At 33.5% G+C, this 17,691-nt stretch overlaps 1 protein-coding gene across 1 annotated transcript in view; it reads right to left on the bottom strand.

The window, feature by feature from the left end:
* The window catches only part of LOC150104174 (glutamate receptor 1-like), a 222,861-nt gene that overhangs the window by 19,670 nt on the left and 185,500 nt on the right, over positions 1–17,691 (bottom strand). Inside the window, exons 7-8 of the mRNA XM_090396416.1 lie at positions 17,330–17,545; positions 5,513–5,868 (exon numbers count right to left, since the gene is read on the bottom strand). Of these exons, the coding sequence (XP_090252542.1) occupies positions 5,513–5,868; positions 17,330–17,545 (572 nt within the window). The remainder of the gene's footprint in view (positions 1–5,512; positions 5,869–17,329; positions 17,546–17,691) is intronic.

The following is a 17,691-nucleotide window of genomic DNA, read 5'->3' as shown; positions in this document are numbered from 1 at the left end:
ATATTCTACAATAGATCATCCTTCTGTTCACTTACTATTCTTACCTGAATATTTCTACCTATAAAAGGAAAAAAAACTACAAGGATTATGCTGATAATTAATGGTGTTTTGATCCTTTATATGCTCAACAAAAATATCACTTTTTAAAAATTATTTCTCATACTAAAATACTACTTCACTTAATAGTGTGAAGTAAATACACCTCCATTACGAAATGCACCACAGTAAACAATATCTTCATATCTTCAAATGGTCTAACTTATTATGTGTATTTCAAGATACTATAGAACAGGAATATACTTGAAAATTTGAGGGAGTCTAGTAAAATAATGATCCTCAACTGAGCATTTCTCCTATTTAAATTTAATAATTTGGTTCTGCTAGCAAATTTAACGTAGGTTGAGTTAAAGAAATAGGTGTTTAAACTTTCTCCAATTAATTTTCAAGACAGTCCTAGTGAGATTCAACTAAATATTCATTAACGAATAAATGCACGTTAAATTGTTCTGAAAGACCTAAATCTTAAGAATATTATAACAATTGATGAACACAGAACTTGAATAAATCGACAAAGGAAAGTCAGTGTTATGCTGAAAAAAAGTAACACCATATTAGCAAATATTAAAGAAAACTGTTCTTATCTTTATTACGAAGCCAGTGGATGACTCTTCAAGATGATTCTTCAGAATGATCCTACATTTTCTCCCAGCTTCTCTGTTCGTCAACATGTAACTAAAGGCTGTGACGTTTGCCCCGAAATACACTGGGAATCAATAGCCCTTATGACACCAGTAAGCTACACTAATAGCAAGGTTGACAATATTTATTCACAACAGAGGTCAGCAACAAGATATTTTTTGGAATACTTACCTTCCTTTTCCCGAAATGCAAAGATTGAACTTGCTGATAAATGGATCAAACATAAATGAAATCGAAATTTTATCCATGACACTTTTTTTCCATAATTACAATGTTCTATCCTTTCTTCAGGCTTGTGTGTTCCTTTTTAATTGCTACCGAATCACTTAAAAGATTTCTCCTAAATGGAATCCGTTATGAGAAATTAGCTATTACTCACTGTAACCTAATACGTACTAAAACTCTGAAAGGTACATATATTGTTGTTATTGTTATTATTATTGGTGTTGTTATTATTATTGTTATTATTATTTTTAGTAGTAGTAGTAGTAGTTGTAGTAGTAGTATTTTATAACTTACATCAACAACGTGTAACCTAATACGTGCTAAAACTCTGAAAGGTACATATGTTATTATCATTATTATTATTATTATTTTATAACTTACATCAAAAAACTTGTAATGCATTAGTGTCGTATGGATGGACTAAGAGTTTATTTCTTATTATAAATATTATTTTTTACATAATTGGGAAACTATGCTCTAGAGAAGAAACATCGAACTTTTTTTAGTCCTTTAACAAGCAAGAGGAGGAGTCATAAATTCGAACCGGAAGCCAGGAAAGTAATTTATAATCGCATTTTGATTTACTTACTTTGAAACTAACGATTACTTTTTAACGATTATACTATTGACTCTTTTTTTTAATGATGGAAACTTTACTGTTCAATCAAGCAAACATATAAGCCTCCATATAATCATATATGAATATATATCCGAGGCCTTCCTATATATGAATATATATCCATAGCCCTTCTACATATGAATATATATCCATAGCCCACAAAGCAAACATATAAGCCTTCATATAATTATATATGAATACATATCCATTCCAGAACTTTGGTTGGTCGTGAAATAATACATTAGATAAATAGAAACAAAACTATAATATTTAATCCACTAAATATAATTATTTCAGAACCAAAAAAAATGACCATCTAAATATCATATCGTCGTATCCACTCTAAATCTAGCTTTTAAGACATTGTATTTTATTTTAAGACATCACATGAAGTGAAAGTAAAATTTAACCATATTTTAAAATACCTAAGACTTTAGAAGCAAACGATAATATCAGCTATGGTAAAGCCAGTACTATTTTACCTTTGTTACTGCATACAGAAATTTCCGCTCTTTGCATTCATAATAGTTCAGGAAAATACACATTTATAATAATGTAATTCATCAACGTATGATTTTGTTCTGATTATTATCAAAAGCCTAGAACAGTCTATTAAGTGCTTAGTAATAATATAATTATTGGTAAGTATAAGATATTAAAGGATATAAACGAAAATTAGTATTTTTAGCTTTAGATTAAATACGATGTGCGCTGCGCGTTTTCCACCAACGCACAGCACATTGGTAGTAATGGTTAATTCAATGGATAGATTGGTTTAATTGGTTAGAACTGGAAATGAATGAATGGCTGGGTTGCAAAGAAGTTAAAAGAAAATGAGGAATCTTCCTAGTAAGAAAATAGATATGTGGCAGGTAATACATAAATTCTGAAAACACAGATTTTCCTAGATATTCAAGATACCTGAAACATCAGAAATAATCTCATGGAGTTGGATTATGGCGTTCAAAATAGGTCATCATTTAAGTTATAATCTCAAGTTTAAGAAAATTATCCAACCAACGCCAGTTTATCCGATAATATTCTTATTAGTGTAATCGTAATATAAGTATTATATAACTAATTAATGGTGATCGAATTTGCGACCACATTGCCAGAGATAATTAGAAACACGGCATTATATTTACATAAATAACATCTATTAAACTACAAGAGTGTGTGCTAAAATCCTATAAAATTTTTTATCAAGTGGATTTATATTTTACGAACTAAAATTTTACAGATAAAATTCTGTTAGTGGTGGTGATGGGCGATAGATGGCGTTGATGGTAGTTATGTGAAGTAGGAGAATTAAGAAGTAGGTGAAAAGGTTAGATTTGTGTAGAGGAGTGGAGAAGGGTGTTATCCCGCGATTAACTCTTAGCCTCCTTGGAGCTGTCACGTAATAATAATAATCTTAATAAAAGTGATAACAGCAAATAAATCGCTTTAGGCCATATTATAACAAGATATATTTTAATGTGTGAAAATAAAGGTACCGTTTAATTCCTGTTTTAGTTCATTTTCCTTACTGCAGAGGGCAATATCAGTAAATTTAAATTTAAATTTTAACACAACATCCGTTAAAAAAAGAGAGTGTGTGTGTGTACGCTTATCCTGATTAGTCGGGACAGAACAACCGTGGCATTAAGAGAATTTCAATTGTGACCAATTTTATTTTATTTTATTTATTTATTTTTCAATAAAATTATCTAAATGTTACTTTGTGCTGCTATTAAAAACGTCTACAACTTCTAATAACTTAAAAATTATTTTTTTAAAAGTATAACTGACGCAGAGACACAATTATCCTTTGCATTAAAAAATGAAAAGTATAACAAATAACTTAAATGAAAAATATTTTCTTTAAAATATGCTTTAATACAAAACACAACAATGTGTGTTTGTGTGTGTGAGAGAGAGAGAGAGTTCTAGCTAGGGGATGGGGACATGTCTATATAATAATAAAAAAAATCTCGCTTACTTTTAAAGGAAGAAAGTCAAAGAACTTTTCTAATGTCTTGATATTATCATCGATGTCCAAAAAAGATTTAAAAAACTGATGCCTATTGTACGAAATAGATTCTTCACATTCTTCTGAAGCTGGGAAGTGAATGAAATTCTCCTTAAAGGATGGATGAATTTTTGCTTATTTTGGGTTTCATCGTCTCGTGCATGATAAAAGCACATGGCTCAATGAATGATCCTCGTGGTCAGGATTATATGAAGACCATATTAACTCAAATTTGTGGGCGCCATCATCAAACTTTCTTCAGGTTTTGCATTGTGAGTTCTCCTTCATAACCTGTATACAAGTTCTGTTCTTAGGCAATGCCATCGATATCACGATTGCTTCTTCAAAGAGGTCTTCAGAATGAGACTGGACTAGCACGTTCATATTTCCTTCTGTTAGTTTCAGCTGACGAACAACTCTTTCTGGCTCCCATTTCCCCACATTTTGGCAATCCTATCGATGAAATCTCTGGTGTTATAATTCTTCCAGAATTCTTTCGATGCTTGTTGATCTTCTCCATAGGTCCCGTGGAACATTATTTGAACGAGAATTATGGTACTTGGTCATAAATTTCCGATGATATATAGAACCATTTGTTATATAAATGAGATGGTATTCGGAGGAAAATATTTACCTTTAAATCAGAGGACAAACATAATACCTGCGCCATGAGCGCATTGAAGAGCTGGACCTTTGATAAATTTTTAATCTGCATAAATAACTGAACTTCTGGCGTAAAATAATTCAAAAATAAATATACATTTCTATTTCTTCTCTGAAAAAATCAGTGTAAGTCGACATATAATCACTTTCTTCGATACCATAGAATAAAAGGCTGCTTCATTTTAGTCTCCTGAACAATTTTATTCCCTACATCAACTTTAGGCAAACTTTCAATGTATTGTGTCCTAGAAGCTTCTGTTCCTTCTTCATTTGCATATAGACCATTTGCGTATAAGCAGTATATACCCAGAGGGGAATAACTTCAGAAGTACATTCTTCAAAATTTACAATGAACTGTAAATTTTGAAGAATGCAAATAGCTAGCTTCAGAGTTATGTATTAATATTGCCTCTTCATATCTTACTAACTATTTTTATTCTAGTTCTATTCTTGAAGAGTCTAAATCACTATAACATGCTTTGAATTCGAGTATACAACTTACTTGGATCTTTTTTTTCCCTTCTATTTCACTCATCTTCTAACAAATCATTCATGTCCATATGAGTTTAATATTTTCATGTATGTCTGAAAACCATTTCAGAAGTTCCTTTTCAAAAAGCTATAAAATTACATTTCTGAGCTTAAGTATTTTTATTAAATTTTTATGCATGTTGCAAATTCCAAGATATCATGGTCTCTAATAGGCGTTATCGAATTTTATTTAATTTTAAATTAAAATTTGAACACGATTTCCCCTACTTTTCTAAAGCGATATCACAGCATGCATTTTCTTTGTTGATATTGTTTTATGTATTATAAAGTTAATTATCACCAGCTTTTAAATGTCGCAATATTCATCACATTACTAACAGTGAAATTGTAAATATTTTCATTGTTAAAATTAAGTAAAGAGTTATCATTAGGATAAAAGATCCAAACAAATGTGTGCTTGGAGGGAAGGGATCGTCATATTTTCGAGGTTAGTTTCTATATCTTTCAATTTTTATGTTTAAATCGCACCTTCTTTTCATTTGACTCATTCCAAGTATATATGACAGGATGGTTACCCCCAACACTTTTTTACTTACCATACCTATAACACTGGCTTTGAGGGAACCCAAAAACACAGTTTTCGGTTAGATGAAATATCTCTGAAAGCTGCGAATGAACATACTCTTATATAAACATTAAAACACTCTGCTCATATGGACATAGCATACATAGTGAAGGAAAGAAGAGCATTCAGTTTGCACACTTAAGGAATCATGCAGCCGTGCACATTACTCCCACCGTACCTGGGGCAAATGTCACAACCCTGTTGCATGAAGGCGCCCAGAGAAAACCAGAGACTGTTGTGTAAAGAAAAGTCATTGTAAGCAGAAGGACCCATCATATTTTCTTCATAACGCCACTCGTGTGGAGAGAAACGGCTAACGAGAAACAACACAACGCTGACACCTACGTAGGCGAAGATAATGCACATCCAGATTTCCTCAGACAACGGATTCATGAAGGAAAATACTCCAGGTTTTCGATTAAGAGGCTTCTTTATCATGATGCTGATTCCCAAAGACATAAACGGTTTGGTAAAATCAATCACGTTTTCTCTTGCTGAAGTGATTGTAAGTGGAGCTATAGCCATATCTGCCTCCTAATCATAAAGAAATGATTGACATATTTGATTTCATTTAAGTTGTAACATGACTTAGTTTATAGCATTTAATATTATACATATCAATATAATTTCAGTAAGAATCAAATCAAAGCAAATGGGAAGCATCATTACAATAATAGAATTAAGAAACAGCATTTGAAAAGCATATCGATTATTTGAAAAGGTGCATAATATTTTAAGTAAATTTCATAAAACAAATTAAATAATCAATTGGGTTTTCAGTCGTATAGATAAATTTATATAAATTTGCATTTTGTTCAATATATTAATTTTTAAATAGTGGTATAATTTTAAACTGATGATCGCAGTATATTTCAAAAATGTAAAAATAGGCTTGGCTTGTTATATTTATCTCGATGTAGTATACAAACAGTTCTTTAATAAGGATGTTTTAATTTCGTTTTCTTATTTGCAACACACCAGTGTGTTACTGCAATGTTTTTAACAGATCTAAAGATATGAAATTCTTGATTATATGATTTAATAAACCATAAATTTCATTTTATATAAGCGAATTTTCATTAAGCATCGTGCAGCATAAACATCAGTATGATGATGCCGTTCTGAAATTAGAGTTAGAGGAAACGAAGTCATGGATAGAATAGTTTTCCAACGTTTGCAGAAATAATTAAACGAATACCAGCAGAAAAAATTAAAAAAAGATCACTAAATAAAAAAAAATTCTAGATTCGTTTATTGATTGAACGAGAACACAATATTATTACACCCTTTGGACCAAAATTTGGAGACTATTTTTTTCGAGAGACTAAGGTTATTTTAGGAGACTAAGATTATTTTAGCATAATTACAAATTGTGTAATTTTATTTCTTAAATGCAGAAAAATAATAAGAAAGGTATATTTAAAATTAATTAAAGCAGCAGTAATTTGTTGCGTTGCTTATTTTCTTTAACATTTAGTTTATTTTAAGATTTACGTATAACAACTTCCAGGCTGAATGCGGATGTATTCTAAGAAAGCAAAAGAAAATGCAAACAGAAATTTTTCTTCACAATATTTTTGCTGCTGCAAATAATGACTGGTGTAAACTTTATTCTTTTTGAAATGATGGTAAAATAAATGCTGATCTAGAAAACTGACGTTTTTGAACAACATCTATACAACTAACCCGGTTGTATAGATGAATTCGTCCTATCCTTTTCATCCTTGTTCTAATAAATCAAATATACCGAATTGCGCGCGCACGCACACACACACACACACACACGCACACACGCGCACACACACACACACACACACACACACACATAGATTCTATTCCATTATCAATCTTCATATTTATAATAATATTCAGCAGAAGATATGAAAACCAGACATTATGTAACCACTAGGGATTACTTTTACGCTAGATGTCACTTTTGGGTTAAGGAAGCTTTTATTTCAATTTTTCATGGAAATATTCTAAGGAAAGAAATTATAGAAGCAAAGACAGGACATGGGTGAGATTCGTTTACATTTATTCAGAAAGATAATTCATAAAGACAAACATTTTCGCTCGGTATTCCAACTTATTATTGAAGAGGAGTAAACAAAAAGACTTTTTTGACTAAGTGTTACTTCGAATGAAACCACATTTCTAGGATAGAAAAAGATACGATATATATATATATATATATATATATATATTTTTTTTTTTTGAATGTGTTTTTTTATGTTACTATTGTTTTACTTGTAATGTATATGCATCACCTACCCTAACTGTTGTGCAGTTTATGTTCGTAAATTTCTAATTAAATGAGGTAGAAAAGCATGTCCTTTTTCTTTCAGAACAACCATTCCATTCCTGTCATCTCTTCGAGCAACGGGCTCTCGGTCGTTCTTTAAAGAGAATGCAGTTCAAAGAAATGCTAGGGTATGCACACTTCATCGTATTCAAATTTTACTTCAGATTGGATTCTGAGACATTGCTCCACAAACAGCTCGTTAAATTCTTCCCAAAGATGCTCAATTCGGTTGAAATGGATTTCAATGAAATTGGCCTGCAATTTCATTGAAATTCAATGAAATTGCAGGCAAATCTAGTAAAGTCACACTCACGATTCTGGAACTTTTACAGGATCGCGAGTGTGACACAATCATTCAAGTGGATACGGTAACATCAGGCCACAAGAATTGTCTTTGGGTTTTTATTATTGAGTTTCTCCTCCGTTGGTGTCATGAAGACTAGCGTTTCCAATAACTGATATTTATATCCACTCTTCCGTTGTCCAATGTACATCTTGCGAGTTATATACTGCACAAACTGAGGTTTCATTGCGTTCCATTCCTGTCAGTTAAGTAGCAGGAATAGAACTCTGTCAGGTTTAGTTGTGATTATATGCGGTATTGTGACAGACTTTGATGCGTTATGCGCTCCAGTAAACTTCTTTTCAGGGCACTCACAACATCTATCTCGGACAATTGGCCATGTGACGTTCTGTAAGACCGGATGTTCTTTGTAATTTCTTCCTGGAAAAGATACTGTGTTTTGAACAGCCCGGTGAACATCTTTGTTTAATAAACAATTAATAATATTTTTCATCATAGCACACTCAGAACCACTTTCTCGTATACTTGGCCTATTACGTAATTAATTAAACTCCATCCAAAAACATGTAAATATCCTTCCTCTGTTTATATAATATGAACACGTGACAGTATGAAGAAGCCTAGCCCGAGAACTATACATTCTAAGTTATCCAGAGAATTTGTACATAGTTTTCTTTCTCTGTGGTATATGATATTGTGCATTCTGTTTAGTAATTATTTACCAAAATATTTTATAAACTGATGATAACGACGATGATGATGTTCAACCTGTATTTTCCATCCACTACAGGGTGAAGGCTTCTTCCATTGCGGGAGGGTTGGGTTTACTTCTCCCATGGTGACCCTGCCCATCTTGGGGGAAGTGTTTATTCACTTGCTAAATGAATGTAAAGGTGAAGACAATCACAAATATCCAGGCAGGATTCGAACCCCCATTCGTGGCTGGAGAGCGGATACGCTAACCATTCGCGGCCAATCAGACCGGTATTTTATAAATTAGAATTTTATGAATAGTTAAACAAATAAAAAAATAATAACCTAACGCCTTTTTGTTCCCGTATATGGGGAGTAGGCGAGGCCATTTAGCCCTATCTAACTTTTGGAGACTGAGTGGGCAGTTCAATCTCCACTGGTACCAATCAGAGATAGATGGCCCAAGGCTATCACTAATTAAGCAGTACACAGTGAAGAGAGACGGCTCAAACGTGCCGCCATCTCGTGGTCCCTAACCCTAACACAAATATATTTAATGTCTGAAATAATGTGGGTTCTACGGTCGATTTTCTTGAGTTTACAGGACGAAAAACCCGAGTTTCCGGGAGGAAAAACCCGCTTGCCCGTGCCAGAGATCGACTAACTCGGGAATCGGTCGAAAAAAGGCTTAGAAAAATTTCCTCTAGTCGTCGACTAGACTCGAAACCAAGTCTTCCTTCGTGCGGCCAAGCGCCGTGGTATGCAAACGCCACATCCACTGAAACAAATAAATTAATTTAAAAATAAACAGTAATAATTGCAATGTGAAGGTTTTCGTTGAAATTTTCTGTTGATGAGCAATTTTTCTTACTATTTACCAAAATGTTTAGATGATTTGTTTGGATGATTTACTTAAAATCAAAATATTCCTGATTTTAAATGTTTTGTCAGCTTTCTCCAAAATCCATCAAAAATGTCTCGAACATTTCAGTATTTCGCAATTTGAAAAGAATAAGACCTATAATTTTAATAGACAGTCAGGAGATAAATATTGTAATTATTCATTAAAAGTGTATAACCATTGAATTCCACGTACGTTAATAGTTATATTCGACGTGTTTCTGGATCCTAATACAATGATCTTCATCTAAAGTACTCTGAACTGCCTGCAGTCATTTCTATAAGTCATTTCTATAACCATATTAAGTTCCTACAGATGGTACTACATTTTTCCTTGCCTGAGAATTGTAGTCACACTTTAAAGTCATATTATCAAAGATGTATACGCTATTAAACAAAATATAAATTTAAAAATCCTTTAGTGAAAAAAATATTTTGAAGAAATAACATTCAATATCTAACTTTCTTTTGTATTGTATCTAGTAAATACCTAAATATATGAATGTCATCTTAATGTTAGTAGAATCTTTCCAAAATCGATGCACTCCATGTACAATTTTCAGGTAAGTTTATGGTCTGCTTGAAATATCGACAAATAATTTTTGGTTCAATGTTATAAGTTCTGTTAATATTATTAGTTAATTAATCTATTCTTTAATGATACTGAATTTTGTTAAAATATATTATTATTATTGGTCATCTATATTATTAGTCATCTTCATTATTCATTAGTCATCTTTATTATTAATCATATTATTAGTCATCTTCAGTTATTGGAAGGAGTCAGGTCTAATCAGATCACAGAATGTGTAATTCCTTAATATTTGTTATCTCTCTCTCTCTCTCTCTCTCTTAAACATTCGTTGACGACACCCTCACAATGTCCTCCCGTACCTTATTCACTCTCTAACACAGTGGTTCTTAACCTTTTCGAAGTCATGGAACACTTTTGATTATAAGAAAAATTTGGGGAACACCAAAATAATTAGGATCATAAAACTAACAATAGAAATATGCATGGACTTGCCTTTTATAAAAATGGAACTTATTTTAATGCGATTCTTGAGCTTGTCGGTTTTTGCAAATTTCAGCAATTTCAAGTCTAATATGTGATATAGCTACCCTCATCTCTTTGTCTATATTAGTAAGTCTTTCACGCTTTTTAGTTTTTGTATTGGTTAATATTGAGAAACCGAGCTTACACAAATAGGATGTTGAAAACTGGAAAAGAATTTTCAGTGGTCTTGTGGAGAGAGCCGGGTATTCGGCCTGGTCAAAAATACAAAATTCCTCAAGAATAATTTCAGAGAAGCTTATTTTTAGAGTATGATCCGTTGACAAGGTAACTAATTGTTCTTCTTGTAACGAAAATTCACAACTCGATGTATTAAATGTGCCAAATGGATTTCGTATCCAGTCATAATTGTGTGTATTTAAGGAAGGAAAGTAACCTGAAATCTTTTCTTCCAATATTGCTAATTGTTCTATTATGACGAAAATAATTCCCTCGTCTGAGTGTAATTGGCTACTATCAATAAAAATATCGAGGGAATTATTTTCGTCATAATAGACAAAGATATCATGTGACATCTTTCACAGGCGGAACACTTGCAACTAGTTCGCGGAACAAAAGTGTTCCGGGGAACACCGGTTAAGAACCACTGCTCTAACACTATGCCGTGAAACTAATGTCGACTGGACTTCAAATTCTTCCTGACAACAAACTTACTCAGCTTCCAGGAATGACCCATCCCGAGTCTACCCTCTACCTTCCATGAGCTGCAAAACATTCCCTGTACTATACTGTAAGAACCTCTTACTGACTTGTCTGCTGTTTTTATCAGATTGCCGCTCCTCCTACTCTCTTCATATCTCAAACTTTGCAGACCGCACAACTTCCGTTATTTTCATATGAAATTGCCCACTAACCGCATAAGATTTTAGTTAGTCGGTGATGCAATTGTTTCATTGTTTTTCTCATCTCCATGGAATTCAGTTAATTATAACTAAGACCAGTAACTCAAATGTGACTTATCAACACCTTCTAAAGTGGGTGAATGCGTCTTAATCCCTACAAGTCAGTGTTATTTCCAACATTATATTTATCTATTTTGATGTCTTGACTTCGTTTTCCACTGTTATATTATTCCCAAGTCTCTAGCTTCATCAAACATATCCACTTTAATACAATACACAGATTGCAAACTGCTTACAACTGCATGTTTCTCTCTATACCATCCCCAGTATTATCAATATACAATATCAGCCGTCTAAGAATAGAATCTTTTAGCATTCTACTGCTCATTCTCAATCTCTTCCATTTAGCACCGCTATACATCATTTTGGATACCTGTCAAATAATCGTGATCCGATCCATACAGAAACTTGTATTTAATATCGATGCTTGTGAGTTTCTTAAATTAATTTCTTAAATTAACTGATTTCTTAAATTAACGAACAAGAGAAAAATCGCAATAACTTGTTGGGGAAAAGAAAAAAAAACACGAAAGTCAGTACGTTATGTAAAAAGTGACGCTGGCTCTGGATGTCCTATAGAAATCAGTAGCAGTGAGCAGTATATGCAAATCAGCCCCTCAAATGCCAGCTATAAAAGCTGGCCTTTGAATGGTACCCAGGTTCGCAGACAGTGGAACCAACTCCACTAGTCACAAACAGTATCCCAGAGATACAGTGAAGGAAAGAAGTTTAGGAAGAAATCTCTATGAGTGGTCGCACCGACCTGTGCGTAGCTGTACCTATAGCACAACTTATAGAGACGAGGTCGCGGTATGTTTGTCCCTCTCCGGTGCGATAAAGGAGACAAATATCCTACAAGACGATAATGCTCGTACTAGTCGAGCGAACTCGTAGAGCAATATTCTTCAAGAAGAGACTAGCTAGCCAGATCCTAACCTGGCCAGACAATCCTATTGACACGTCTGGGATGCTCTAGGTAGATGTGTTGCTACTCTCAACTCCCTCCCAAAACCTTGGAGGGATTAAGGAGAGCTTTGTAGGAGGAATGGTTATTTTTACGCCGATCAGTTGGCGTTACGCCAACTGAGCTTTTGTTCACCATCAACAGCATGCAGGAGACATCGTTGTGAACGTTGTATTGCTCTGATGGGTAAATATATTCCTTATTAAGGCACTTGGACAATCTTATTTGACATGCTGTTTTTAACTATTTTTATTTGTGTGCCCTTTTTGCTATATTAATCTATTTATTTACAATGTTTTAGTTTCTTTCACATCTCATATCATATATTTACCATACAGTGTTTGAATTAAATATTTACCATACAGTGTTTGAATTATTATGATTTTTCTCTTTGTTCTCTTAATTTATGGATACTATTGTATAAAGTCTCCTTTGTGGAATTCTGTTAAATATCTTGGCAAAATCTGAAACATCGTTTTGTGTTAGTCCCTTTATATCTCCACGATAAATCTATTGTAAAATGTGAGTGATTTTGTAAAACAAGATCGAGTCCTCTACAAAAACATTGAGGTGTTATCTAAGTATCCATCTGCGGAAGCGAATCATCACCAGCGTTTTTAATATCTTAAAAATTATGCACAGATAAAGACTGTCCTATTTATATGAATCGGCTGTGTTTCCTTTCTTGCATAGTGGAATTATTCTGCCCTCGTTCTACCTATCAGGAATTGCTTTTTTGTTAAAACTCGAGTTTTGGGAACGTAGCTAATTCTCTAGCCATTCCATTAATACGCGATTATATCTCCAATCCAATATAGTGCTAACATCAAACGCTTGCAAGATTTTAACAGGTGTAATTCTTTCACTTTTTTCCTTTCATCTAGATCCAGATGAGCTTCAGCAGAACTAATCAAGATTATATAGCTGATTCAACGCATTCTACACTTTCCTACCATCTATATTTACTCTTGGATTTACTTTAACCTGTTCATTTAGTTTTTTTTTTTCATTGTCCTTCACTTTCTTCAAATGATTGTTACTCACCGGCATACTCTCTGTACTGCTCATATGACTCCACGTCAAGTTCCACAAGATATAGCTTACATAAGAGTTTATTTTTATTTCTCTTATTCTTCAAATTTAGTCGTTAATTTCACCCTCATCCGATTAATACTCCTGACTCTGGTAATATAGTCAGTTCCCTCCTTCAAGCATGCTTTGAAAACTTTCCATGCAGTACTAATTCATCTACCATGTAGTTTCTCATACAAAGGCACAGCGACAAGCGAGCCATTCATTTTATCATAATCACTAGCTTTATATGTCATATATCACTAATCATTCAACGCGGATACATTCGTTGTCACTTCCAAAAAAAAAAAACTGCACGATAACTCGATTAATTGAGAAACTAGAACAAAAAAGATATCTCTTGTAAGGTGAAATTCTCAGGTGTTATTTATTTTCAGATCTGATATTCTAGCATCACGATTCCTTTCCATAATGCGCTGCCTAAGTATTTTTCCCTCTGTAACTCCATAAATTCCTTTTCCTCTCTCTGTAGGTTATTCTGCATACATTTAGTTACATTAATTCGTAATGATAGGCATTTATCTATTCACAAGGTTAATTGGCCTATGCAGCCATCAGTCATTCTCAGTGAGCTGTGGGTTGTGGCAGAACCCATCAATACATTTTATCCCGGAGAATTCCGCTTCACACAAAAACCTCAAAGCCTATGGTTGTCCTACTCACATTGTCACATTTATTACCAATCTCTACTTGGCTGCAATCCATCTATAATCATTAGTAATACTTCCCTGCATTCTTATTTTTCCCGTATTCTAGAATTATGGAAACATCGCATTCCTTTTCTGTAAGAATATCTTGCAATGCAAATAATTGTTCGTGTGACTGTAGTAATGCTAACAATTCTTTCTGGGTTTTGCTGATGCTTCTGTCATTAATGGGAAAGCATGATGATCAACTACAAGCTTAATAAGAATTCCAGAACTTATAGAACTTATAGGAATTCGAGAAATTAGAGGAACCAAGATTTCATTTAGGAAGCAAGATTCCAAGATTATAGGAACCCTCTTCCATTTCTCTCATGAGAGTGAACCCTAAATCCAACTGCATGTTCTAAACCATCCCTCATGCTAACCACACATGCTACCATCATTAACCGCATACTCAGTATGAGGCATCACACTCCTAAATTCACAGTTCATTTATCACTTCTCTGCTACATGAATCTCTCTTCTCCTCTCCTCATTCCACCTAACAGCAATGTGCCAGCTTTTTACTACAAATCTCTTTCAGAAGCAAACGGTCCTCAGCAAACAGCTTTCTCTTATTCCTGAAATGTATCACATAGATCAACAGACACAAAGTCTATTTTCCTACAAATCTTTGCTATCATACCATTCATTATCACCTCATCTCTTCTCAGCGTTCCTAGTATATGATGAAAATTCTAATAACTCTACCCTTGTCACTTTTGACTCTTCTCAGTTTCAAATAAGACTCTCAAATTTCGGACCTCCTCACTTACTCCCGACCCTACAATTCATTCATTAAATATCAGCACAAACATTTCATCAGTATTTCCCTCTCTCTCTCTCTCTCTCCGCAGCATCAAGTCACTTTGCTAACCGTTCTGCCTGTCAAACACATCTTGTGAGATTTTACATCTTCGGGAAGTGAATTCCTTGAATTCCGAATTCCGAAACAACTTGCTTTCTTTCTCTTTTCCTTCGCATTTTATATTCCAATTTTTTGACAACGATTAATCACCTGCAACTCCTTGATAACTGGCAACTTTCCTCTTCAAACAACCAATCTCTCTCTTTCTCTTTCTCTCTCTCTCTTTCTCTCACTTTCTCATGATGTCTAACTCTTCTGCATCCTCATTAATTTGCTTCTTCTCTCCTCATGTCCATTAGTATGGAGTTCAATGTTCGGCACGATCTAGTGCCGAAGTTGTAACTCTTATATCAGAAGCATCTAACCTTTTCCAAAAATAAGCATTTAGAGTCAATGACTGCTTCTTGTTTCCTTATTTCTCCACTTGTGTAGACCCTAAACCCTGGAGGAGGAAAATAGCTGTTTTATTCTTGAGAGTGTCTTGAAGTGCAAATCAGAAGAAATCTAACACATAAAGTCTCATTTCTGACATTCTCATAGAGTTTCATGTGATGATTGACGTTTTTTTTTTTTGTTATTGTTGTTTTGTTGTATAGCATGAGGACTTTCTAAGTTGATGAACGGACAAATGCAACTTTTCCCATGAACAACATTTCGATCTTAATTGAGGTTTCTGACTATGTAATTCATAAGTACTAGGAGCGATATTAAGCCTTCCGAAAGTATCTGATTACATTGTGGAACCCTTACAATATTCTGGCACAGGATCAGCAAAAACGTTTAAGTCCCTTCAGAATGATATCATATATTATACTTTGAACAATATGACAAGATCTGGATAACTCACGTAGGATAGAAATAAAGAACTAATACTTCACTCTCTTCACTTGAATGTCAATCTATGAGATGAGACTGAGTGTGGACAGAATCCAACAGTATTGAGAATGGAAAGTTCGTTTGCAACTCGAATTTCCGTAGAACCTTTGGCTGTCAAAGGATAGGCTATGTGTTGCTACGTCTTTATAAATTTCCTGTATAAACAGACCTGTCTCCATTTCAGTTACTGTATCTTCGCTATGTCACGATTTTTGTATCATTACTGAACTCTGAGCAGATGGAAGTAATTTATTAATTTTACTAGGCTGCACACTTGAATAGAAACGGGAACCAGAGTTAGTGGATAGTTAGGAGCTGATAACTATGATTTTCTTTAATTTGTGATTGTCTTTACCTCCTCACTAATATCCATACGCATCTGTGATATGAACCAATGCGGTGAACCAAACACATCACAGATGTATTTGGTTCAATGATTCTTGTGCTTTTCTTTGTACTTTATATCTTTACTGTTAGAGCTGCTAAGAAATCTTTTCCGATTTCTTCCTCATTTACTCCGATTGAATGTGGCAATTTTTTCAAGCGATGTGTTTTGATTGTACCCCAAAAACAGTCAAGGACTAAGTAATCTAGTTCTAATCGTACTTCTCCTGCAGATAAATACTCATGTACAACGCCCTACAACCTGCAACCTCTGTTAAAATGTTAAAATCTTACATATAGACCTCTAGTAGTACTAAAAACCTGGGCCTGCTAAATGTTTACTTACTTTAACCCGTATACATGAACTATACGGTAATTTTAATCTGTATATTGTCATAGAAGATCAAAGTTGGATGTTTACACGAATTTTTAAATAAGGTGTTAAAGAATGGACTGCACGTCGAAAGCACTATTCTTTGAATTTTTTCGACTCATTCCATCACACGATAAAATCACATCTACAATGTGAAACGCAACTCTAAATGAAATGAAAATCAACTAATTAATAGGCAGAGTATGGTAATGCTGGTTTGTTAAGGTATTGTTACTGTCTGATAAAATTTATTTCTTCAGTAAAATGAATATCTTTTCTAGTCGAATATTCTGAGAATATTCGACTAGAATAAGTAAAATTAAATACATCTATTCTCTGTTGCTGTTACAATTTTATATTTTTAGTTATTTTACGTGTTTTTATTTTATTTTATTACATTTTTATTTCATATATCTTGCAATTCTGACGGTTATAATTTATTTACATTTCAATATGTTTACCAAGCAACTCACATATATTTAATTTAGTGGTATACGTTGGTTGCTATTTGGTTATGCAGGGTAAAAATGTATGCTATTACTAATTCCAGTAGAGCAGGAGATTTAAATTTCTTACCTTTCGAATTAATTCACCGACCATACCATTCCATCCAGCTGGAGAATTAGGATCTTGTCCACCGTACGCAGAATCATTAACTAGTTTTAAAATGTAGTTAAATTTTAAATTCGCTGCGATCAAGTCAGCCAGATCTTTGCAATAGCCCTCAAATACATCGTTTCCTTCAAGAATTTGGCCTGGTTCTCCATTTTTCATCATCAAATAAGGTTCCTCCTAAAGAAGAACGAGAAACAATTAAAGGAACCAGCGTACACTTCAAATTCTTCACAAATAGATTTTCTCGGTATATAATTTAAAAGAAAAACGGCAGTTTAATGACAACGATAATGCAAAGTAATGATTACATAGCAACCATTGGT

The sequence above is a fragment of the Typopeltis vanoorti genome, chromosome 8 (assembly GCF_054136105.1).
Source record: "Typopeltis vanoorti isolate ZY-2024b chromosome 8, IOZ_Tvanoo_1.0, whole genome shotgun sequence".
Classification (NCBI taxonomy): Eukaryota; Metazoa; Arthropoda; class Arachnida; order Uropygi; family Thelyphonidae; genus Typopeltis; species Typopeltis vanoorti.
Note: the sequence above shows the minus strand (reverse complement) of the source record. Positions and strands in the feature narration are given on the sequence as shown.